The 26781-nt window shown below is 42.4% G+C and overlaps 1 protein-coding gene across 5 annotated transcripts in view; it reads right to left on the bottom strand.

The window, feature by feature from the left end:
• The window catches only part of RACGAP1 (Rac GTPase activating protein 1), a 45149-nt gene that overhangs the window by 3744 nt on the left and 14624 nt on the right, over positions 1-26781 (bottom strand). For 4 of the 5 annotated variants that reach the window (XM_060195392.1, XM_007528491.3, XM_060195395.1 and 1 more), the window contains 13 exons: positions 19729-19931; positions 17943-18079; positions 16466-16535; positions 15070-15123; positions 14333-14410; positions 13835-13955; positions 13352-13482; positions 12195-12359; positions 5869-5964; positions 5385-5583; positions 888-993; positions 594-726; positions 342-477 (listed from right to left, as the gene is read on the bottom strand). In XM_060195392.1, coding sequence (XP_060051375.1) covers positions 342-477; positions 594-726; positions 888-993; positions 5385-5583; positions 5869-5964; positions 12195-12359; positions 13352-13482; positions 13835-13955; positions 14333-14410; positions 15070-15123; positions 16466-16535; positions 17943-18079; positions 19729-19931 — 1629 coding nt within the window. Of the gene's footprint in view, positions 1-341; positions 478-593; positions 727-887; positions 994-5384; positions 5584-5868; positions 5965-12194; positions 12360-13351; positions 13483-13834; positions 13956-14332; positions 14411-15069; positions 15124-16465; positions 16536-17942; positions 18080-19728; positions 19932-25990; positions 26010-26781 lie in introns of those variants that run through there. The other variant, XM_060195396.1, reaches the window with a different exon arrangement.

Below are 26781 nucleotides of genomic sequence, written 5' to 3'. Positions count from 1 at the left end.
ATTTAATTTAAAAGAAAAATTAATCTATCGCTGGATGATAGCAATAATGCAAAATATGCAAAAAAAATGTGCAAAAGACCTTTTTGCCTGAAGCTCTGAGGTCCTAGGTTCCACGCCAGCACCAAAAACCAGAGCTCTGTTTTTAAAAAAAGACAATAAAATAATAAATTACTTTAGCAAATTCACATGGATAAAGGAGAACATGGAAAGCTGAAAACATGTTAAGATGACAGAACTATACAATGTCCTTCAGTGTTAGAAAACTTAAAATACATTGAACAGTGCTAGCAAGGGGAAGGAGAGGGAGATCAGGCGACGTGAGAAGGGCAACGTGGCCTTACCTTTAACATCTGGCGTCTGTGGTGTTGAAAAGGCATTTGTGTTTTCAATTACATGCATTGGGTCAATATTCTCTTGTTCCACCATCATAAACTGACTCCAGTATTCTAGGGGCAGTGAAAGAAGGCGCTCAACCACCTAAAAGACACCAATTACGTTAGTGAATTTCCAGAACTCAGGACTGACTTCATACTATCATGTCATAAAAGAACACACAGACACACACACAACTAGAAAAAAAACGAAAGCCCTACCTTAGGTTGCCGCTTGATGTCCTGTAACATTGCCACTGGATCTGGATTAGGCACAGCATGGGCAACTATTGTAGGGCCAAAGACTTTAGCCAGATTGGCAACATCCATTTTAGTGTCTGGGCTCTGAGCCACTCTAAGCACAAGAGCATTAAATTAGAAGACTAGTTCCTCCAAGAAAAAGCAGACCAAAATATAAGTTCTGCAAGCAAACAATTCATCCCTCCAATTCCCTCCTAAACACCAACCCCACTGGAAAATTCCCTAGCTCCTCAAACAAGTCTCTGCTGTACTTACCTCTGCAAGTGAATCATGAGGAAAGCTAATGTGTCCCTGTTGGCCTGGGGCAGCTCACCAACTGCCTGGTACATGGCAGCTATGCTGTTGTCCTCATCTGTGAGTTCTATAAATGAAAACAAAGTACCAAAAGGCCTAGACTCCTTCCCCTTGACAGCGGGCTTCCAAGTTATCGACCACTAAGTCTCATCCATACAGTAAGTTTCTGAAGCTTCTGATTAAGTTCATGACTACATCGCACTCTGGTTTCATTAACAAGCAGGACACTGGCCAACAGCTCAATATCAGGAATCAGAAACTATCTCTTGCAGTTAGGCTGGCAACCCACCCATGTGCTAGGAAGGCAGACACAGAAATGCAGGGACCACAATCATCAAGAAGCTATCTGTTCACAAAGCGTGTCTACTGGTCGAGGTACTGTGTTCTCAAGTGCTGAAAATACAAGGGAACAAAGACACTGACTCTTGGAATATACATTTTTTTTTTCCAAAATATTTATTTATTCCCTTTTGTTGCCCTTGTTTTATTGTTTTATTTCTTATTGTTGTTGTTACTGATGTCATCATTGTTGGATGGGACAGAGAAATGGAGAAATGGAGAGAGGAGGGGAAGACGGGGGGGAGAGAAAGACACCTGCAGACCTGCTTCACCGCTAGTGAAGCGACTACCCTGCGGGTGGGGAGCTGGGGGCTCGAACCGGGATCCTTCAGCCGGTCCTTGTGCTTTGCGCCACCTGCGCTTAAACCGCTGTGCTACCGCCCGACTCCCGGAATATACATTCTATGGGAGGAATTAGTTTAAAAGCAAACAGATCAAAGGGTGATGCTATGATAAAACGAGGCAGGCAAGAAGTAACAGGAGCTGTTGGGAAGTTTTCTTTTTATTCTTCCAGGGTTATCGCTGGGGCTCGGTGCCTGCACTATGAATCCACTGCTCCTGGAGGCCATTTTCCCCATTTTGTTGCCCTTGTTGTTATTGTTGCTGCTGTGACTTTTTTAAAATTTATTTTCCTTTTTGTTTCCCTTGTTTTTTTTTTTATCATTGTGGTTATTATTATTGTTATTGCCAGATAGAACAGAGAGAAATGGAGAGAGGAGGGGAAGACAGAGAGGGGGAGAGAAAGACACCTGCAGACCTGCTTTACCGCTTGTGAAGCGACTCCCCTGTAGGTGGGGGCTAGAGGCTTGAACGCAGATCCTTGCGCATTATAGCTTATTTGTTCAACCAGCTACCATCACCCAGGCCCGGGAAAAAGATATTTCTGAGGACAAAATAGCCCAAAAGAAACCTGAAGGAAATACAGGAGCAAGTCATGCAAATATCATTCCAAGCTAAGACAAAAACAACTGTGAAGACCTCTAGATGGAAATAAGCTTGATGCATCTTAAGAATTGGAAATAAAAGATGAGGATAAATAGCACAAGGTTATGCAAAGAGACTCTTGTGACTGAGGCTCCAAAGTCCAATCCCCTACACCACCATAAACCAGTACTCTGGTGGGGAGAGGAAAAAAAAACAAACGATGGGGCAGGGGAGTCAGTCTTACAGGAGGGGAAAAGCAGAGCAAAAGAAGTTACCACGTGCCGGGACCTGGGTTTGAGCCCCTGGCCCCCAACTGCAGAAGGAAAGGGTTTCAAGTGGTGAAGCAGTGTTACAGGTGTCTCTCTTCCCCTCTACCTCCCCCTTCCCTCTCAATTTCTAGCTGTCTCTAACCAATAAAGAAAGATAATTTAAAGAAAAAGCTTTAAAAAATTAAAAAAGAAAAGTGAAAGGACATTCAAAGAGATAATGTTGGGGTCCCCAGGGAAGCGGCTCGGTGACGGCCCACAGCACAGCCTATATGCATGGCGACCTTACATGCCAGAGGTGTGTTCTGGTTCTCTCATTAATCAAACAAAACAAACAAACAAACAAAATCTTAACAGAGGGACATCACTGAGTTCAGTTTTTTGTAAAAATATTTATTTATTTATTCCTTTTCATTGCCCTTGTTGTTTTATTGTTGTAGTTATTATTGTTGTTATGAGTTCAGTTTTTAAAAACTTTTTCTTTTCCATCTGGCACTGGGGAGTGGGCCTAGGGGTTCATATGTGGGATACCTCTTGAGTGATCTCCCCTGTCCAACTCTATTCATTTTTTAAATATGTATTTTATTTATTTATTTCCCCTTTTGTTGCCCTTGTTTTATTGTTGTAGTTATCATTGTTATCGATGCCGTTGTTGTTAGATAGGACAGAGAGAAATGGAGAGAGGAGGGGAAGACAGAGAGGGGGAAAGAAAGAAAGATACCTGCAGACCTGCTTCACCGCCTGCGAAGCGACTCCCCTGCAGGTGGGGAGCTGGGGGTTCGAACCAGGATCGAACCAGGAACCAGGTCCTTGTGCTTTGCGCCATGTGCGCTTAACCCTCTGTGCTACCACCTGACTCCCTCTCATTTTTTTAAAGTCATTCTTTTTTTATGTATTATCTATTTTTTATATTTTATTTATTCCCTTTTGTTGTTCTTGTTGTTATATTGTTGTAGTTATTATTGCTGTTGTTGGATAGGACAGAGAGAAATGGAGGAGGGAAACACAGAGAAGGGGACAGAAAGACAGACACCTTCAGACCTGCTTCACTGCTTGTGAAGCGACTCCCCTGCAGGTGGGGCTGGAACCGGGATCCTTGTACTGGTCATTGTGCTTTGCTCCACATGCGCTACTGCCCGACTCCCTATTATCTTTATTTATTTATTGAAAAGAGTCAGAAATCGAGAGGGAAAGGGGAGAGAGAGAGAGATACCTGTAACACTACTTGACCACTTGTAAAGCTTTCCCCCTGCAGGTGGAGACTGGGGGCTCAAACCCGGGTCCTTGCACACTGTAACATGTGCGCTCAACCAGGTGCGCCACCACCCAGCCCCTCTCTATTTATTTTGTTTCTTTTTGAGACCGAGTAGAGACACCACAGCATCCCTCCACTACCCAGGGAGCTCCCCCAGCACCATCCATGGTGTTCCCATGTGAAGCTGGGGCCCGGCACCTGGAACTGATGCACAGTAAGACATGCGCTCTGTCCTGGGGAGGTGTGGAATGTACCCCTGTGACAACAAAAAACCCTGTAAGTCACCAGTTCCTCAGTAAAGTGACATTGAAATGGGGAAAGGGAGAAAAGAGGAAGGGAGTATGAGAATAGATTGTAGAGGGCAAGAGTAGATATAGAAAAGAAAAAAAAAATCAGTGGTAGGTTTTTACATCACTCCAGGGTGGAAGATGACAAGGAGATAATAGAAGGGGTGACAACTTTCCAATTTAAGATACTAACAAGACCTCTGCTGGTAGGATTCGCTGGAAGATTAAATATGAGGTATGAGGATAAAGAATTAAAGATGACTCCAAGTTCAAAAGCACAGCCTATGGGATTGAAGGTAGCTCACCCAACAGAGCGCACACTTTGCCGTGTGTGAGGACTCAGGTTCAAGCCCCCAGCCACTACATAAGAGCACCATGCAAAAGGGAAACAAATAATTGTGCAGAAAGACACTCTCCCTCTATCTAAGAGAAGAGAAAGAGTGGCCCAGGAGGTAGCACAGTGAGTAGAGCGTCTGACCTATGAAAATGAGGAACCAAATCTGATCCTGCATTGAATGTGCCAGAGTGGTGCTCTAGTTCATTACCTACCTCTCATAAGCAAATATTTAGAAATTAAAAGGAAACTGAAAAAGTCCATTCAGAGTAGAGGAATCATGTAGAGACAAAACTCCAGCAAAAAACCTTGGGAAGGGGAGTCGGGCAGTAGTGCAGCGGGTTAAGCGCATGTGGCGTGAAACACAAGGACCGGTGCAAGGATCCTGGTTCGAGCCCCTGGCTCCCCACCTGCATGGGAGTCGCTTCACAGGAGGTGAAGCAGGTCTGCAGGTGTCTTTCTCTCCCCCTCTCTCTCTGTCTTCCCCTCCTCTCTCCATTTCTCTCTGTCCTATCCAACAATAACAGCAATAACAACAACAACGATAAACAACGAGGGCAACCAAAGGGAAAAAAAATAGACTCTAGGAGCAGGGGATTCGTGGTACAGGCACCAAGCCCCAGCAAAAAGCCTGGAGGTAAAAATCTCAGGTGGGAAGGAGGAAAGGGAGGAAGGGAGGGAGGTCTGCCTCAAACTTGAGCAAAAAAGGAAAAAAAAAAAAAAGGAAAATCTCTTAGGAGTGAGGGAGACAGAAGCAGAAGCAGAAGCAGTAGTGCATCAGACTTTCAAGGCCCCAGAGGTCACAGGTCAAACCCTGGTACCACCATTATGTTAGAGCTGAGCAGTGTTCTGATCTCTCTCTCATGAAAATCAATAAAGCTTTTTAAAAACTTATTAATGTCCTATATGGTCTGGACAGACAGAGAAAGGATGGCTAACACTCATCCATCCTTTGATGGAACCTACTATGTTTCAGACACTAGACTCAGCAGGGGATAGTGAACAGAACAGTTATAGCTTCTTGCTCCTGGAGGATTCCTATTCTGCCCTTACCTGCAGCTTCCATAAAGGTCTTGTTCAGCCGAAAGGTAAGAAGGGGTTCTTTGAGGTTCCGAAGGAAGTCTTTCAGGAGACTACAGACTGCATGGACGTCATCCACCTTGCTGAGCAGCGGTACAGTTTTCACTCTGAGAAATTTCTCTTTCAGTTCTTTTACTGTCCTGTCACAGCCCGAGATCCGATATAAGCCTGTCTATTATTAAGATGATGCTTTCAGTTAAGAAACTCCTAATTGGTGCGCGGGGTGGGTGTGTGTGTGTGTGTGTGTGTGTGTGTGTGTGTGTGTGTAACATCATGAAGGTTATTAAAAAAAAAAAACTCTGTCTGCGGCTCTGAGGCTTTGAGGTCCCAGGTTCAATCCCACACACCACCATAACTCAGAGCTGAGCAGTGTTCTGGTAGTAAAAATAAAATAAAAATAAAAAGCCTCCTAATCATTAACACAAATAATATTTGCCCTCTCCGAGGGTTGACTTACCTCCGTCAGCCCTCTCTGCTCAATCTCATTTACACAATGGACAACTATGGAGGGGATCATTGGAGCAGTATGGGACACATAATCTGCCAGCATGCCCTGGAAGGAAAAGGTTTTAAACAATTATTTACACACACCAACATGTGGGAAGAACCATCTCCAGACTAAGACTCGGCTGAGACATCATGTCTATTTTTAAATTCCAATGCCCAAAGCAAATATTAGAACAGAGATACTCAAATTATTTTTCCTGCATCCACACCAGATGAACTTTGGTCACACATGCACAGCATGAACAAGCACTTAGACCACCAGTCACTAGTCATAACTCCACCCCCTCTTCTAGTCCCAAGGGAGTCAGTGATCAAACAATAATGAGATCATATAAGTATGACCTCAATATAAACTTAATACTCTAAAACAGGAAACCTATTTTTTTCTACCCTTAATTATACTTAGTAAGAAAATCTAGCTAACACAATCACAGTGATGCACAAATACACAAATACACCTAAGAGAGAAACCTGGGGGCAAGGGTATATAGCATAATGGTTATGCAAACAGACTGTCATGTCTGAGGCTCCAAAGTCCCAAGTTCAATCCCCTGCACCACCATAAACCAGAGCTGATCAGTGCTCTGTAAAAAAAATAAAGAGAGAGAAACCTGGGAGTCAGGCGGTAGCGCAGCAGGTTAAGCGCACGTGGCACAAAGCGAAAGGACCAGCGTAAGGATCGTGGTTCGAGCCCCCGGCTCCCCACCTGCAGGGGAGTTGTTTCACAAGCAGTGAAGCAGGTCTGCAGGTGTTTATCTTTCTCTTCCCATCTCTGTCTTCCCCTCCTCTCTCCATTTCTCTCTGTTCTATCCAACAACAATGACATCAATAACAACAACTACTACAATAAAACAAGGACAACAAAATGAAATAAATAAATATTAAAAAAAGAGAGAGACCCTTGGTTTAATTATGATGCAGAAAATCTGAAAGAATATATGCATGGATGAGAACTACAGTGCTCATGGGGAACACACAGAACTTCTGTGGTGGGTGTAGTATGAAATTATGCCTGTTATCTTATGACTTTGCAAATCATTACTAACTCACTAATAAAAATGATCTCTGGCCCAGACGGTGGTGCAGTATATACAGTTGGACTCATAATCATGAGGTCCCAAATTTAAAAAAAAAAAAAAAATTTATATTGACCAGTGGAATAGAATTGAGAGCCCAGAAATGAGGCCCCACACCTATGGACATCTAATCTTTGACAAAGGGGCCCAGACTATTACATGGGGAAAGCAGAGTCTCTTCAACAAATGGTGTTGAAAACAATGGGTTGAAACATGCAGAAGAATGAAACTGAATCACTGTATTTCACCAAATACAAAAGTAAATTCCAAGTGGATCAAGGACTTGGATGTTAGACCACAAACTATCAAATACTTAGAGGAAAATATTGGCAGAACTCTTTTCCGCATAAATTTTAAAGACATTTTCAATGAAATGAATCCAATTACAAAGAAGACTAAGGCAAGTATAAACCTATGGGACTACATCAAATTAAAAAGCTTCTTCACAGCAAAAGAAACCACTACCCAAACCAAGAGACCCCTCACAGAATGGGAGAAGATCTTTACATGCCATACATCAGATAAGAGTTTAATAACTCTTGCCAAACTCAACAACAAGACAACAAATAACCCCATCCAAAAATGGGAGGAGGACTTGGACAGAATATTCACCACAGAAGAGATCCAAAAGGCCGAGAAACACATGAAAAAATGTTCCAAGTCTCTGATTGTCAGAGAAATGCAAATCAAGACAACAATGAGATATCACTTCACTCCTGTGAGAATGTCATACATCAGAAAAGGTAACAGCAGCAAATGCTGGGGAGGGTGTGGGGACAAAGGAACCCTCCTACACTGCTGGTGGGAATGTCAATTGGTCCAACCTCTGTGGAGAACAGTCTGGAGAACTCTCAGAAGGCTAGAAATGGACCTACCCTATGACCCTGCAATTCCCCTCCTGGGGATATATCCTAAGGAACCCAACACACCCATCCAAAAAGATCTGTGTACACATATGTTTTTGGCAGCACAGTTTGTAATAGCCAAAACCTGGAAGCAACCCAGGTGTCCAACAACAGATGAGTGGCTGAGCAAGTTGTGGTCTATATACACAATGGAATACTACACAGCTATAAAAAATGGTGACTTCACTGTTCTCAGCCGATCTTGGATGGACCTTGAAAAACTCATGTTGAGTGAAATAAGTCAGAAACAGAAGGATGAATATGGGATGATCTCACTCTCAGGCAGAAGTTGAAAAACAAGATTAGAAAAGAAAACACAAGTAGAACCTGAAATGGAATTGGCGTATTGCACCAAAGTAAAAGACTCTGAGGTGGGTGGGTGGGGAGAATCCAAGTCCATGAAGGATGATAAATGACATAGTGGGGGTTGTATTGTTAAATGGGAAACTGGGGAATGTTATGCATGTACAAACTATTGTATTTACTGTTGAATGTAAAACATTAATTCCCCAATAAAGAAATAAATTTTTAAAAAAATTTATATTTATTTTCCCATTTGTTGCTCGTTTTTTTTATTGTTGTTGTAGTCATTGTTAGACAGGACAGAGAGAAATGGAGAGAGGAGGGGAAGACAGAGAGGGGGAGAGAAAGACACCTGCAGACCTGCTTCACTGCTTGTGAAGCTGCTACCCTGCAGGTGGGGACCCAGGGGCTTGAACCGGGAACCTTATGCCAGTCCTTGTGCTTTGCACTATTGGGCAGTACACCAGCCAGCTCCCCCCTGCTTAACGTTGCAGTCTATTTACATAACCACTGTTACCTAAGAACCGCCCTGCCTGCAGGGCACTGGTTTAATCCCCACTGGTTGGCGCTCTTTTTCTACCCCGCCCCCCTCCTATTCACACTCTGTTTTCCACCACTAGTTTGCACTCTTTTTTCGTTCCACCCTCTCTACGCCACATCCTGTTTCCACCTTACTATTTCCTTCTTGGCGAGGATAAATACAGCTGCTCTTCTGATTAAACACACATGGGGTTGCCTTCTGGCCTGAATCCCAGTCTTTCTCCTGCTGCGCTAGCCCTAGCCCTAGCCCTAGCCCTAGCCCTAGTCCTGCGCGATTTCCTGATCCCTCTCCCATGCAGCAGCCTAGGTTGGCTCCAGTTGGAGTTCTCTCCAACCCAGAGGGCACTTGCTTGGGAAGAAGCACCCTCAGGCTATCCCGGCATTGCACCACATGTGCTTAACCCACTGCACTACTGCCCGACTCCAGACGCCCCATATTTAGTTCTCAGCATCTTATGTGCCAGGGTAATGCTCCAGTGCTCTCATTCTATACTGAAATAATAATAATACATGTATGGATAATGGTGCTTATACAGTTTTTTAAAAGGATTTGTTATCATTACCCAGAAAGGGAAACAGGTTTTTTTCTTTTTTGGTCTGTTTAAGAATTTATTTATTTATGAGAAAGACAGGAGGATAGAGGGAATCAGACATCACTCTGGTACATGTGCTGCCAGGGATTGAACTCGGGATCTCATGGCTGAGAATCCAATGCTTTATCAACTGTGCCACCTCCCGGACCACTACAGTAACTTTTTAAGATTTCTTTATTTATGAGAGAGAGGAGAGGAAGAAGAGAAAGATAACCAGAGCATCCCTTTGGCACATGTAATGTCAATTCATCAAACTAGGAGCGACATGCCTGAGAGCCCAATACTTGATCCACTGTGTCCGTCACAGGTCACAACAAGCATCTTGTTGGCTTGAATTTAGATTTAAAAACAAAAAAAAAAGCGACCTGATCTAGCCCAATAGGACCTAGCTCAAACAAAAAAGAAAGTAAAGTTTCCCAGATGAAATTATGATGACTTGGGTTTATCTGGCAGTGCCAGGATAGGGAAAAGGAGGCAATAATATAACAAGGCTAAATGTCAGTTAGTTATCATGAAAGTTAAATGATAAGAATTAGGGGGCTTGCTACACTAATCTCAGCTTTGATGTATGTTTAAAATCTTATAAAATAGAATTAATATGGGAAGGGGAGAGGGAAAAAGGGAAAATTTTAGAAGGGAGAGGAGGGCAGAGAGAGAGAGGAAAAAAGAGGAATTTGGTTTAGAGATGTGAAAAGGGCCTGGTGGTGGTGCACCTGGTTGAGTGCACATTACTATACCCAGGTTTGAGCCTCTGGTCCCTATCTGCAGGGGGAAAGTGCCACAGGCGCCGCCATGTGAGCTGCTTGACACGATACCAACTTCATAGAGAGTTCAACGCGGCTGGACTCTCCAGGACAAACTGAAACCAGCCTGCTTTTTGCCATGTATAGGGCCTGGGATTAAGCTCTGTGAGATCTTAATAATATTTACCTATGGCCAGGCTCAGAGCCTGACCAATAACAAAAGTAATGGCAAAACCTGCACTGCACTCTGTGAGACTGACTGATCATAATAGAACAAGCAATACCAATAATGCAGGATTTGTCAGGAGGCCCCCATAGGAAAAAATTGTTTTCCCCTTTATCTACACCACTTCCTTTAGTATTCCCCCTAAAATATAGAGAAAGATTGGTGGTTCCCACAGTGGAGGGGGCACCTGACATAGCATAACTAATAAATGGAAAGTTATGGTACCTGCCTAGATACAATGGGCCTTTTAGTCTACCACCCACCACTATGCCCCCACTTCCTTATGCAGGAATAGCACACGAGAACCTAGGTCACACAGTGAGTGTACACAGAAGATGGATTCCAGCTAGAGAGCTTAACTTTATGGAGAGGCTGGCCAGGTCAGCGCCACCTTGGTGCCTTCTCAGTAAGGAACAAAACAAAACTTCTTGATCAAACAATGGAACAGATTTTATGAAAAATGGGCTGCTCAATTTGTTTAAGGCCCCTAGAAACATAACAAGCTTGAACTTTCTATGAACCATTGGCTTCTGATGCATAGGGGTAAGAGAATGGCATAAACATACAGGTAGAATATTAATCTTAATCAACAGGACATATGCCTAGCACACAGGTACAGGAATAACAAAAGACATAGAAACTGTAATGTAGGGAGTCAGGCGGTAGTGCAGCGGGTTAAGTGCATGTGGCACTAAGCACAAGGACCGGCATAAGGATCCAGGTTTGAGCCCCTGGCTCCCCACCTGCAGGGGAGTCACTTCACAGGCGGTAAAGCAAGTCTGTAGGTCTCCCCCCGTCTTCCCCTCTTCTCTCCATTTCTCTCTGTCCTAACAACGATGACATCAATAACAACAACAATAACTACTATAACAACAAAAAACAACAAGGGCAAAAAAAGGGAAAATAAATATTTTTAAAAAACAACTGTGATGTGATCTCTTGGGAGAAAAGTGCCCCTGGAATGTGAATGTTCCACAAAGCAGGAGGTGTTTCCTACCTGTGCTGTTCTTACGTTGTGATTTTTGTATTAATAATCAAAGCCTTAGTGATTTTTGTATTAGTGACGAAAGCCTTGGTGATTTTTGTTTTAATGATCTAAGCCTTATGAGACTGTAAGAATAAAGTTCTGCTTAAGTATGACAGAGACGTCTGCTTGAGCTTGACAGCATCAACTCACTCCGTCTCTCATTCTCCCTCATTCTTCGCCAACGCCCTTCCTCCTCCAGAATACCCTAATTACCTGCTGGGGCAGGCTGGCCCCCAGCAGGGAAGCTTTGCAAGTGGTGAAGCAGTGCTGCAGGTGTGTCTCTGTATTCTCTCCCTCCCTCTCTATCACCATTCCCTCACGATTTCTGGCTATCTCTATCCAACAAATAAAGACAATTAAAACAAACAAACAAATAAATAGATGTGAAAAGGCAGCTAAGGCAATGTTGTTCCGCCCAATAGCTCAACTCACTGCGAGCACCACATGCACTGGAGTGGTGCTCTCTAGTCTGCTGCTCTTTCTCTACATCATGTGAAAACTCTCACATATGTAATAAAAAAAAAGATAAATCAGGGAAGCAAGGAGGTAAGGAGGATCGATCTAAATATGGCCAGGGAAAAACACGGTGGTAGCACACAGACCTGCATGCCTGAGGTCCAGATTTAATCCCTAGTGCCACTTGCCAGAGTTGAGCATTACTCTGGCTTCTCTCTCAGGATGGTGTGAATGGAGAGGTAAGCTAAGTGGGCTCTGTTGTAAAGTAATACTCTATAATTTCTATTCGTAACTTGTGAATGGAACTACATTTGACATCATTATTAGCTTTAGAACAAAATATCTAGAACAAGGCATTTGAAACACTAAAGAGGGCACAACATAGCAATGGCTCCCACAAATCATACCTCTCCAATCTTGACAGGTGTTCCAGTCAGTGTAGGAATGCAGGGAAGGGGACACCGGTCCCGACATTCTGGATGAGAGACAACACGACAGTCTCGACACTTCAAAGACAGTTTGCCAAATTTTATCCGCTTTCCACATGGGACGCAAGATTCAGGCTTAATAACCTGAGGATAAGACAGGGCCGAAGGAACACAGTTCTCTGAATAAGAAAATTAACACTCCCATCAACATCACCAAAGATGATGTGCTGAGTACTGCTAGCCATCAGCAATCAACAGTTAGTGAACATTTAGTAAATACCAAGTAATGGTCTACCCCAGTGTACACGTATATTTGAGCAGTTCTCACAATAATCCTACAAGGTAGACTTCAGTTTCTCTTTAAGAAAACAGATGGACAAAGAAGCCCAGTAACTTAAAGAAGGTTATCCAGCTAGAAGAGGGGAGTGCACAGCAGTGGAAACAACTTGTTGCCAAGGAATCAGAAATCCACCACAGTAACTCTGCCACTTAACTGTTGTGTGGCTCAAATATTGTCAGTTAACTCATGTGAGTCTCAACTCCTTTGCTTGAGTTTTTCATAGAGAAATCAAATACCACAAAATTCAAATATGTTGAAGTCAAGCATAAAAAGTAAATACATATCACAAACAAGTGCTTCTGAAAAGTTGCTTTCTTTGTGTTTAATACTTCAGAACTGAAAGACACATGCCTTCTGTAACTCATAGCTAGCACTGGAGAGTGACACTGAAGGCAAGAAATTCAACAGTTAATTTTATAAAGTATTTAAACCCACTCCTGGTGTGTTATTATTGTGTGTTTGTTTACTGCCACCAGGATTATCACTGGGGCTCAGTGCCGGCACTACAAATTCACTGCTCCTGGTGGTCATTTTTTCCTTTTCTTTCTTTTTCATTAGATAGCACAGAGACAAATTGAGAGGGGAGGGTGACAGGAAGAGACACCTGTAGGCCTGCTTCACATTTTGTGAAGGTCTTACCCCCTGCAGGTGAGGAACGGGGGCTCGAACCTGGTTCCTTATACATGCCAAAGTGTGTATTCAATCAGATGCACCACCACCCGACCCCCAACCCTAGTACATTGTACTTCCACAACCCAAAAATTAGCTGGGCCTGAAAGAAGCCATTGCAGATTACCGTCTTGGAGACGAAGTCATGGAGGCGCATCCCTCCGTTATTCTGCGGCGTGCTGGAGCTGTCAGTCTCAGGTCTTGGCTCCAGTTGCCTGCTGCTTAAGGTGGAGTCACTGTTCCAAGGTTGTAAAGTACCTAGAAAACAAGCAACTTTTAGCTTATCGTGGGCTCTTTTCCTTCTGAATCTTGAGCCCAATTTTAGTCTACTTGGCAGAGAAGCAGTAATCTGAGTGTAAACATTATCAGCAGTGCACAATGATGCAAAACATGGACGCATGTGTTTCAAGATCAAGTTACATATTGCTGGAATAAGTCATGTGCGATCCCAGTCTAAAGGCAGAGTATGACACAGTTCTCTGGCCCTCAGTGAGTAGTAGTAAAGAAACTAGATCCAAGTCCTACTTCAGGAAGGTTTTAAGAAACCAGTTCTCTGCTCCAATTTTACCAGCTGTTTTACACAGGCCTTTCAGCCACTAGCCCTGCAGACCTGGTCCTTTCCTTCGGCTCCTGGTCCAATATGGTACAGTTTCAATGGTGGACACTGCTTCAATGGGTCCACCATCGTTAGGAACAGTCACTGTGGTTTTTGCCACTATGGATTCGTTCCCCTAAAACAAAAAGAGTCATAAGAAAAGGGTAATGAGGATATCTAATTTTCCCTCTACTAGAGGCAGTTTTGAAATGACTGAAAGACTCCTAGGTCTTGGCCAGACTCAAGGTCCAAATACAGAACACAATTGGCATCTCATACTTCAGAATAGAATATAAGTCATAAGGGTACAATAAAAGCACTTAAGAAAAAAAAAATGAAGGTTGTTTACTTAAGCAGAGTAATTCTATTCACATAGATATGGATCTTATTACACAGAAAAATTCTCAACAAACACCTCTGTCAAGAACTGCAAAGACACAGGACTTCTTAATATTTGGGGCCTCTCATCTCATTTGTTCAAGACCATAATTCTCTTGGCCTAACTTTTCTTACCTGGTCTACTGTGGAACCAATGGAACGGGTTTTCTTTGCAGGCCCAGGTGGACCATCAGTAAACTGCCGGCTAGAGCGCTAGAGAGGAGACAAAGACCAACAACTTGAGTGTGAAGCTCTAAGGCACAGAAGATAAAATTATTCCATTAGACAACCTGATGTAAATCCTAGGGGGTACATCTACAGTAAATAACAATATGCTCTCTCTTATTGCCTATATCCATGTGGAGCTTAAGTCGTATCAACACAAAAATGTTCTTACCACCCTAGAAGAAATGAGTAAACTTTGGAAAATACCTAGATGACAACAGTACCAGAGAGAACAGAGCTATAATCCTATCTAAGGACATGAAGTCTTTGGAAAGATATTAAATATCCTAAACAAGCATAAACAGATAGATCTCTCTATACCCCATTATATACACACATCATCTAAAGCATGTATTAGAGCAGAGTTCTGCATGAAAATTCCTATGACAACTCAAACAAACCGAAGTTGAACTCTTTCCACCACATAAATGAACTGAAACACAGCCCAGAGCAGTGAAACAGAAAAGGAGTCTGTCCCGATTTACTATGGGAATAAAGCTATGGCAGTATCGTCCCCCAACATGAATTCATTTGTAATATGTACTTACAATAGTTGGAGCAACATGCAAGGAATGCAGGACAATAGCAAATTTTCTGGAAAATTTTTTTCAGTATTAGTTTGTAAAGGAAAAATAAACTATACCAACCCTTTTTTCTCTTTTCTTCAGTTTGAAGGTCTTTATCAAAGAAGAGTCCCATTCCTGTTGACAATAGCACTGTATTAACATTGTTCTTTGGCTAGGCCTCCCCTAAACCCTGTGCAGATAAATTTATAGAAAACTTTAAAAGCTTTGTGAATCAAACTACTTAGCTTACAGTTCAGGGACAAGAAGGAGGGAGGGGGGCTTACATGGTGTTACAGCAATAGTAAGCTAACATGCTTTCTTTCTGAAATTGAAGCTATTATAATAGAATCAGGAATCAATACCAGAGAGGCAAAAAAAGGTTAAAGAATCAACCTCTTCGTGATTATCTCCAGTATCTAGCTCTTTATTTCTGATTATTTTTGTAATTAGCTTTAAAAGTTACAGACTGCTGGACACTACACAGACCATGATAGGTGTGATTCTTGCTCTTAAGGGATTGCTACTGGCTCTGTACAAAACTGACATTTAAAAAAGTTCCAGTTTAGGTTTCAGCTCTCAACCATCCCTTTTCCTTGGGTTCTAAAAAAGCAGTCCTCTCTCAAGAGTTATCTGTCTTATTGTGGTTTAGTTTCGCTTAATTTATTTTAGCCATTTGCATTCATTGCCAGTAACTACCTATGAAGTTCTTTTTATTATTTTATTCTTTTAATTATATTTGTATTTATCATTGGAGACAGAAATGCAGAGGAGGTAGAGAGGGAGAGACAGAGAAACAACTGCAGCCCAGCTTTACCACTGTGAAGCTTTCCCGCTGCAGGTGGGGACCAGGAGCTTGAGCCTGGGTTCTTGAGCATTGTAATGTGTGTGCTTAACCAGGTGTGCCACCACCTGGTCCCAAGCTACCTATGAATCTTTATCTTTCTTTTTTACCAGAGCACTGCTCAGCTCTGGCTTATGTTGGTGTAGGGGACTGAACCTGGGACCTCAGAGCCACAGAAGGGAGGGTCTCTTTGCATAACCATTATGCTATTTATCCCATCCCTCCATAAATTTCTTACATACATGTATGTTTTTGTTTGTTTTACCAGAGCACTATTCAGCTCTGGCTTATGGTGGTGCAGGGGATTGAACCTGAAACTTTGGAGTCAGCCTCAGGCATGAAAGTCTCTTTGCATAACCATTATGCTACCTACCCCTGCCCCATACATATATATGTTTCAATCAGTAATACAGCTCAGTTACACTAAATAAATTTAACTTTGTGCCAAATTCTCAATCTAAATCCTTACTTCAAGAAACTAAATATGTAAGCCGATCTCCTACAGATTCTGTGAATCTCTATTTTTTAAATGCTGGCTCATTGTACTTAAGTGAATAATAAACACATTTCAGAAGACAGGACAAAGGAGTTATTTCTGAAGAGACAGATAATTCTCAGAGATCAAATGTTCATTACCAGTGATTCGTCAGTCTTGTCAAAGCTGATATCTGATAAAATGGAACCGGACTCATCAATGGTTGACAGTCTAGGTGGGAAAATAGTACAATGTTAAGCGCAGAAAACTGTAAAAAGTAAATTCATACCCAAAACAAGGCCCACAGGTCAAGCAAAGTCAGCATTTTTGTTTCTTTTTGTTTATTATCTCCAGGGTTACCGTTGGGGCTCAGTACTGACACCAGGAATCCACTGCTCCTGGTGGCTATTTTTTTCATCTGATTCAGTAGGACAGAGAGAAATTGAGAGAAAGAGGAACTAGAGAGGGAGAGAGAGAGACAGAGAGACACCTGTAGGAGGGAAAACAGGGGCTTGAACTTAGGTCCTTGTGCAGATCCTTGCACTTAGTACTATGTGCACTTAACCGGGTGCACCACCACCTGTCCCCGCCACCCCCAGGCCAAATCAGTATTTTTATAGCACTGTCTCCCCTGTGGAGACAACTCCAAGTTCACACCTAACTGAGGTAGATCTGCGTACGGTTTCCATGAGGGAGTGCGTTTTTATGCAGCACAGAGGTAGAAACTTTCCAGTTTAGACAGTAGTAGAAACTTTCCGTCAGGAATATGGGTATCATTTATGGCTGAGTTTTTTTATTTTTAAGATTTGATTTATTTATTAATGAAAAAGTAGGAGGAGGGGGAGAGAGTGAGTGAGTGAGTGAGTGAGAGAGAGAGAGAGAGAGAGAGAGAGAGAGAAAACCAGCCATCATTCTGGCATATGTGCTGCCGGGGATTGAACTCAGGACATCGTGCTTTACCCACTGCGCCACCTCCCAGACCACTGGCTGAGTTTATATTACAGGCCACTAACAGAAGGGTACTTTGGTTTGATCTCAATTGTGGTCAGTTTCTACATGAGAGAGTATTACCCAGCATTGGCTTTTTAAGAAATTAAATCTGTACATCTTCTTTGTTATAAAGATTCCCCATAAGACAAGCAGGTAGCAAAATAAATAGCTCTAAGAATGCTGACCTTTCCCTACTTATTGTACTGGCGGTGTTAAATTGCAAGCCTGGTTGAGACTATTTTAATAGTGATGCAGGGGAACCAAAATTATTGTCTGGTCTTGGCTCACAGAAGGCCCTCCTACAACAAAAGAACTACAAGAGCTCTCTGGAGAGTCAACACAAAGTATTGCTGAACTGCCACTTCACCTCTAGGTTTCTTAGCAATGTGCAGGGTTAGTTATCGATGTGCAATTCAGCTCAAACATCAGAAATTTACCCATGGTGAGACAACAGCCTCAGATTAAAGGAGAGAAGAAAAGAAATAGGGTGGGACTTATCTTTATTCCCTACCCACCCTTCCTCCTAAGACTTTTTCTGCTTTATTCAGCACACATTCCAAAAGAAGTATATTTAAGAGTTCAGATAACAAGAACTTCTGACAGCTATGTCGCCTATGATCAGATAACAACAGATGGCAGTTCCCCCACCTTTTGTTCCCAGCATTGCCGTTGGATGGTTGGCCTCTGTTGAGGAAACCCAGGGCTGATTTCTGTTCCTCGCTTAGTTGAATGCTGCCAGATGTGTCACACGTGAGCATCTCTCGAATCAGCTGAATCTGTCTTTCCTATAGACCAAAGCAGAATAGAAAATCCTAACTAACTAAAGAAAGCTTCACCTCAAATTTATGGGATTGGGCAGACCAGAAGACATTAAAATACAGCATTATGCAAATAAGCCTTCAGGAAAGCTGCTACACCGATAGCATATTAATTCACATCAAGCCCAGATTGGGTCTCTGATTTCTGACTGGCAAAATGAATTCCATCTAGAATGGTGGGGCTTCTGCTACAAGACCTTTGAATCAAACTGCTAATCCAAGAGGTGAGGACTGCAAAATCAGAGTTCCAAAATAGATTTTGCATAGCAAAAGCACTTTAGTTTCGTTTTATCAGGACAATTATTGGTTCCTGCAGATCAAAGCAGCCACCCACCTTCCTAAATGGTGAGCAAAATGCATTGAAACAGATACAAAGCTGTGACACACTGGAACCAGACAATTTCAGCTTACTAAGGCCGTCTAACACTGTACCGAGATGGATTAGGCCCTCCTAGTGAAGATTTCTCTTCGTACCATAGCCCATCATGGCACACCAAAATCCTAGTGCTCTGTTAGTCACACTGTTCAAATGGTCGAATGCATCTAGCCCTTTACTGTGTGCATTATCAGCAGTGATGAAGGAAATACTTGAGTTGCCTTGCCTATATCGCTAATAAAGAATTAGCTATTGATGCAAGTATAAGGACATACGGGTAGCATGAGAAATGGCTAACAGCTTGTGACCGATGAAGCTTGCTAAGACTTCCTTACCTTTCCCTCTAGTTTTATTATTTTTTTAAATTTCTTTATTGGGGGATTAATTCCCCTAGTTTTAATTCTTTAAGTTAGCATTAAACTACATTAACTACCTTTACAGCATTAACTACATTGCAACTCTAAAGAAGAGGGGAAAAAACAAGCAAATAAACAAAACGCTTCAACTTGTGAAATTTAAGCTGCAATGTTTTTAAAAATATTTTATTTATTTATTTATTTATTTCCCTTTTTTGTTGCTCTTGTTTTTACCATCGTTGTTGTGGTTATTATTATTGTTGTTGTTATTGATGTTGTTGTTGCCCAATAGGACAGAGAGAAATGGAGAAAGGAAGAGAAGACAGAGGGGGAGAGAAAGATGGACACCTGCAGACCTGCTTCACCGCCTGTGAAGTGACTCCCCCGCAGGTGAGGAGCCAGGCACACGAACTGTGATCCTTAAGCCAATCCTCAAGTTTTGTGACATGTGTCCTTAATCAGCTGCTCTACTGCCCGACCTCCTAAGCTGCAATTTCACCTTCAACAATGGACAAGGAAATTTTTTTAATATTTTATTTATTCATTCCTTTTTGTTGCCCTTGTTGTTTTACTGTTGTAGTCACTGTTGTTATTGATGTCATCATTGTTAAATAGGACAGAGAGACATGGAGAGAAGAGGGGAAGACAGAGAGGGGGAGAGAAAGACAGACACCTGCAGACCTGCTTCACTGCCTGTGATGCGACTCCCCTGCAGGTGGGGAGCCAGGGGCTCGAACCGGGATCCTTAAGCCGGTCCTTGAGTCCTTGAGATTTGCGCCACCTGCGCTTAGCCCGCTGTGCCACCGCCCGACTCCCTGGACAAGGAAACATTATCAGGTGACAGACTGGTACACTCATAGTTCTAGCACGAAAACAATGCCCACCAGCTTTTCACAGTCAGCTTCAGCTCGCTGTCTCCGTTTGATCTCTACGTCCACTTGATTGCGTGCGTGCTTCAATTTAACATCCAGAGCACTACGCTCAGTCTCTGCTTTCATCAAAAGGTCCTTGTATTTTCCCAGTTCGTGGTCTATCCTCTGCCACTTTTTACGGAAATCCTCAAAGTTCTTTGCCAACTGCATGAATTCTAAGGAAAAGCAAAAACGTTAATAATTCAAGAACCAAACAGAATATAAATGTTCTAATAAATGAGATCTCTAGTTAGCTTGACTCCCTTACATAATTAAGGGACTAGCTGAACTATGGGCAACTCCAGCTAAAAATAACCAGCAGCAGATCCTGGGTATATGTTCATCACTCGAGATGAGTGCTTTGTGGGGAGCAATTCCTATTTCAATGGGCCACTTACTTTTGGCTTTGCCAGTGGCATCTGCTATGAAGTAAGTAACTCATTAGTCACCTTTCTCCAGATGTAACATTAACACTGAAAGCCCCTGAACAGAAGGTAATCAAAAAGGGGTACCTCTAGGGTAGCTGTCATGCACAAGGACAGTTATAGCTTTAAAACAAAAGCAGCCTCCATTAGAGTCATGCATTGCTGAGCCAGAGAGATGCTGAACAGCAAATTCAAATGTAACATGCTCCAGTAGATGTAGATTAATATTACAGATGTCTGGGACTGCAATTTCATCCAGCTATATAATTATACAAATATTGATTTGAAAGTAAAGAGCCAATTTGCTTTTGCTGTTTAACACTGCCCTGAAGGGTATGTAAACATTCCAGCTGGAAAGATAGACACTATCATAGTAGTTTGGGTGAGTCACTGACAGCAGAATGTGGACTCTTTAAGTGTCTGCAAAGAGGGCATCACTTCCAAGGCAGCAACTCACATGGCAACCCTGGATATGGGACACTCCCTTTTTTTTCTTTATGCACTACTGGGATCAAGCCCTGGGCCTTGCATATGTGAAGCAGGCATTCTACAACTGAGCCTTTCACCTGCTATTCGCAGGAACTCTTCTTCTACAACGCCTAACTATTTTCTCGTCAACCTCACTCTATTGCTAAGCATCACTCACCACCGTCACATGGAGAAGGTTTCTAAGGTGATTATCTGCTGGTCAGACTAACCTAATTTATGACTGAAACTGGGTCATATTTACACAAAACTGGCAGGTAATAAGAGTATTTTTCTTACCTGAATTTAACCTAAAAGTACATGAAGAGTATAATGTCCTTTTTAAATAATTTTAACAACTTGACTAAATTTCTAAACTTATAAATTGCAATACTAACTCAATTTAGAGAAGTCAAATCTCACATATAAGGAAACTTCAGCTTTCAGCAAACAGATTGTTAACAAAATAGAATATTATCACCTAGTTATCTTAGACAATGCCATTATCAGGGATATACACACACACACACACACACATAAACTCACTCTAAAATCCAAATGGTTGTAAGTGATATATACTGGTTATGTAACAATTTGAACACATTATTAAGCTTTTTCTCTCAATCTTTTTAAAGATTTTTGTATCTTGGGAATGAGGGAGGTGACTTAGGCGGGAGGTGATGCAGTAGCTAGAGTACTGGACTTAAATGCATGAGGCCGAGTTCAACCCCCAGCACTACATATGCCAGAGTGATGTTCTGGCTCACTCTCCCTTGTGTTAATAAATCAATCTAAAAATAAATAAGTTAAATCTTTAGGAATGACAAAGTGAACCTAGACAGTGCACCTGCTTTTGAGCTCAGTTCCCACAGCAATGAAGTAAACTTTGGTGTGTGGTATCTTTCCCTTTCCCTGTCTCTACCTGAAAGTTAGCCTAGAGGGGTGAAGCTCCAGCAATGACAAATATATATATATATACACAAAAAATAATATTTTATTTTATTCTATGAGAGAGCAAAATACAGACAGACAGACAGAGCAGAGCACTAGAGTGCTGGGGATTGAACATGTTGCCTCAGAGCCTCCAATATAACCTCAGAGTCTTTTGCATAACCATGATGCTGTCTCCCCAGTCATCATATATATGCTTCACCGCTTATGAAGTGACGCCCCTGCAGGTGGGAACTGGGGGCTCGAAACAGGATCCTTGTGCGGGTCCTTGCACTTCATACTATGTGCATTTAACCCCGTGTGCCATGGTCCACCCCAGCCCTACTTTTTTTTCTTTCTTTTTTTTTTTTTAAAGAGACCAGAGCACTGAACTCTAGCATATGGTAGTGCTGAGAATCAAAACTTGAGTCTCTGGGGTCTCAGGTACATAAGATTTGTGTCCCAACACTTTACGTTAAAGGAAAAGTGGCTCACTCCGAGTGCACATATTACCATGTGAGAGGACCCAGGTTCAAGCCCCAGGAAACCACACAGATGCACCTGCGGGTGGAGTGGTGCTGCAGTCTCCCCCCGCCCCCCCCCCACAAACCCCATTTCTGTCTGTCTTTCACCATCTACCTAGAAGGAATGGGGAAAAAGCCACCAGAGAGGTATACAGACATAAAGCCCTATAGTGAAAAAGGAAGAAAGGAAGACAGGAAGATATCCAAAGAACATTCTTTTACAAATTTAACCACTTTAATATTATAAATTCACAAAGAAGAAAACTGAAAGAAGAGCTAGTTACTTGGCCATGTAGTTACTCTGGGGCTGGAAGGACAGCATAATGGCTATGAAGACTCTCACATCTGAAGCTCTGAAGTCCCAAGTTCAATCCACAGTACCACCATATGCCAGAGCTAAGCAGTGCTCTGGTCTCTCTCTCTCCCATTAAAATAAAGTAAAAAATAAAAAGTTGTCCGGGAGGTGGCACAGTGGATAAAGCATTAGATTCTCAAGCATGAGGTCCTGAGTTCAATCCCCAGCAGCACATGTACCAGAGTGAGGTCTGGTTCTTTCTCTCTTTCCTCAGTTTTCTAATAAATAAATAAAATCTTTAAAAAAAAAAAAAAAGTGCAGTGGTTACTCTGGCAATTTATCAAGCAGTGCACATAGGGTTTGAGTACTTTTCTGATATATGTAATACTTCAATTTCTTTCTCATCCCCTCCCTCCCATTTCCCCTTATTTCCATCCTCACAATCACATTCAGTCCATTCAGTCACAGCTGCTACTTCTCTTTCCTAAGCTATGGCTACCAGGTCCAATTTCCCAGTCTCCACATAACTGCCATCTCCATCTTGCCAGGAAAACCTTACGAAAGTATAGGTGACTATGAGACAGACAGACAGACAGACACACACACACACACACACACACACCCCTATTCCAAATCCCTTCACACCCTCCTGGCTTCTACTTATACTGTTGTCTCAAGTGGCCTTTCATCTGTCTGTTGGGATGCTAACCTACTGTGAGGGTCAACTTAAACCCAACTCTTCTCTACAAAGCCAACCCTTGCCCTCAATATGTGCTAGAAACTGGTAGGCCTGAATAAACCTGAATTTTAAGATCTCTTATTCAAATATTGTTCTCTATGAGACTCCAAAGTAATTCATCTTCTGAGATCACATGACCTCGAAGATAAGCCTAATTAGTATGCCACCATGGCTACTGAGTTGGTAGCAGATGACAGGGTCATGTAATAGCTATTAGAGAGGGAGAAAATAGAGTATTTTTTGAAAGACTTATTTATAAGACCTACTAAAGCATCAATCAAATTAAAGGAAAATACTGACCAGCAAAACAAGATGCCATTCTCAGTACAGCATAGATTAAAAGAAAAAAAAAAAACTTTTAAGACACATTTTTTAAAGAAACTTTTAAAAAAAAATTTCCCCTTTTGTTGCCCTTGTCTATCATTGTTATTACTGTTGTTGTTATTGCTGTTGTTGTTGTTGGATAGGACAAAGAGAAATTGAAAGAGATGGGGAAGACAGAGAGAAGAGAAAAATAGACACCTGCAGACCTGCTTCAACACCTGTGAAGCGAACCCCCTGCAGGTGGGGAGCCAGAGACTCGAACCAGGATCTTTACACCAGTCCTTGCACTTCACACCATGTGCATTTAACCCTCTGTGCCACCACCTGGCTCCCAAGAAACATTTTTTTTAAGATTTACTTATACGAATGACAGTGAGAGAGAATAAGAGGAGAGAGAGGGAAGAGAGGGAGAGAGAGAGAGGAGAGGGGAGAGAGAAAGAGAGGGAAAGGAACAAGAGGATAACTCTGGTATATCAGATGATTGGAATAGAACTCGATCTCACACTTGAGAATCCAACACTTTATACACTTGACACCTCCTGGGCTACGACATCCCAGTGAGGCTACCATAAGAGCAACAAGTAAGAAAAAGTTGAAATGGGAGTGGAAAGAAACACACACACACCAAAAAAACTGCTAAAAAATAATTTTCTCACAAATAAAGACAACAATGAGATATCACTTCACTCCTGTGAGAATGTCATCTGTCAGAAAAGGTAGCAACAACAAACGCTGGAGAGGTTGTGGGGTCCAAGGAAGCCTCCTGCACTGCTGGTGGGAATGTCAATTGGTCCAACCCCTGTGAAGAACAGTCTGGAGAACTCTCAGAAGGCTAGAAGTGGACCTTCCCTCTGATCCTGCAATTCCTCTCCTGGGGAATATATCCTAAGGAACCAGTCACACTCATCCAAAAAGATTTGTGTATACCTATGTTCATAGCAGCACAATTTGTAATAGCCAAAACCTGGAAGCAACCCAGGAGTCCAACAACAGAAGAGTAGCTGAGAAAGTTGTGGTCTATATACACAATGGAATACTACTCAGCTATTAAAAATGAATTTACCCTATTCACTTCATCTTGGCTGGAGCTTGATTGAACCATGTTAGGTGAGGTAAGTCAGAAAGAGAAGGATGAATATGGGATGATCTCACCTACAAACAGAAGTTGAAAATACTACCACAGTGCCGGCTTGCCTTCCCTGGGCAGATGACCTCACCAATGTGTCCTGGACCCCCACCTCCTTGGGAGTCCTATCCCACTAGGGAAAGATAGAGACAGGCTGGGGATATGGATCCACCTGTCAATGCCCATATCCAGTAGAGAAGCAATTACAGAAGCCAGACTTCTCACCTTCTGTACCCCATAGAGATCTTTGGTCCATACTCCCAGCTGGATAAAGAATGGGGTAGCTTCCAATGGAGGGGATGGGATATGGCACGCTAGAGGTGGGAGTTGTGTGAACTATGCCCCTCTTATCCCACAATCTTGTCTATCAGTATTAAATCACTAATAATTAAAAGAGAGAGAAGCTGAAAATCAGAAAACACAAAGCAGAACTTGGACTGGGTTTGGTGTATCGCACCAAAGTAAAAGACTCTGGGGAGGGGGGCAGGGTTCAGATCCTGGAACATGATGGCAGAGGAGCACCTAGTGGGGGTTGAGTTATTATATGGAAAGCTGGGAGATGTTACACATGTACAAACTACTGTATTTTACTGTTTTTTTAACAATGTTTTTATTATCTTTAATTATTTATTGGATAGAGACAGCCAGAAGTCAAGAAAGGAAGGGGGAGATAGAGAGGGAGAGAGACAGAGAGACACCTGCAGCCCTGCTTCACCACTCACAAAGCTTTCCCCCTGCAGGTGGGGCCCAGGGGCTTGAACCCAGGTCCTTGTGCATTGTAACAGGTGCACTTAACCAGGTGCGCCACCACCTGGCCCTCCTGTATTTTACTGTTGACTAGAAACCATGAATCCCTCCAATAAAGAAAATTTTAAAAATAAATAAATAAATAACACCTCCTTTTTCTCCCTGGCTTCTCACTCAACCTAAACCACTTTTACTACTAAGCATCAAATGTTTGACAAACACACAGGTAGGTAAATTTCTTCAAGTTCTGTGCATGGCTGGGAGGTAGCTCAATCAGTAGTGTGTGCACTGCCTCTGATCCCTGGCACCATATGGAAACATCAAGGACAGTGCTTTAGTGTCTCGCCCTTTCTCCTTTCCAGTGCTCCCTCTAAGTATAGAGAGAGGAAAGGCTGGACTCTGGAGTCCTTTTTGTGATCTAGCACATGTGTGAAGTGCTCTGTTCAACCCTGAGCAATGCATTAAAAAGAGAACTTATGACTTTTTTAATTACATTGTTTCAAAGATTTATCTATTTAGCAGGGTAGACAGCATAATGGTTATGCAAAGTGACTCTCACGCCTGAGGCTCCGAAGTCCCAGGTTCAATCCCAGTACCACCATAAGCCAGAGCTGAGCAGTGCTGTGATTTTTTTTTAAAAAAAGGGATTCATTTACTTACTTGTATTAGAGCATCATTCTGGCACATGCAATGCCAGGGATTAAATACTTGCAAATCCAAGGCTATAACCACTGTGCTACCTCCTAAACTGTAGAGATTATGACTTTTTAACCTTTTTCAGCTTCTTTTTCTTCTTCTAGCGTTTGCCCTTCTTCCGTAGCCAGTCAACAGCAGCTGAAAATGTTTTACAGGCAGCTAGGGAAATAGCTCAGTGGTAGAACACAAGAGTTGCATGCCTGAGGTTGCTGGTTCCACCCCCAGGACCACACATATCCAATTGATGTACCCATCGCTCTAGATTTCATATGAAATAAATTAACTATAGTGTTAAAAAAAAAAAAAAAGGAAATGCTTTATGTTTTAAGGAACAAGAGGAAAGGGGCCTGGTGGTGGAGCACCTGGTTGAATACACTTGCTACAGTGCGCAAGGTTCAAGCCTTTGGTCCCTACCTGGAGGGGGTAAGCTTCCTGAGTGGTGAAGCAGTACTGCAGATGTCTCTGTCTGTCTCCCTCTCAATCTTCCCCTCCCCTCTCAATTTCTGTCTCTATGCAAAATAAACAATAAATGTTTAAAAAGGTGAATAAGAAGAAATCCCCAAATAAAAAATATAGACAACTACTACTCAAAAAATTAAAAGAGGAGCATGGGGTCCAGGCAGTAGTGCAATGGGTTAAGCATACATGGCTTGAAGCGCACGGGCCAGCATCAGGATCCCGGTTCGAGCCCCCGACTGTAGGGAAGTCGCTTCACAGTGAAGCAGGTCTGCAGGTGCCTGTCTTTCTCTCCCCCT

This window comes from Erinaceus europaeus, chromosome 7 (assembly GCF_950295315.1).
Source record: "Erinaceus europaeus chromosome 7, mEriEur2.1, whole genome shotgun sequence".
NCBI classification, from domain to species: Eukaryota; Metazoa; Chordata; class Mammalia; order Eulipotyphla; family Erinaceidae; genus Erinaceus; species Erinaceus europaeus.
The sequence above is the reverse complement of the archived record's forward strand: the minus strand, read 5'-3'. Positions and strand labels throughout refer to the sequence as shown.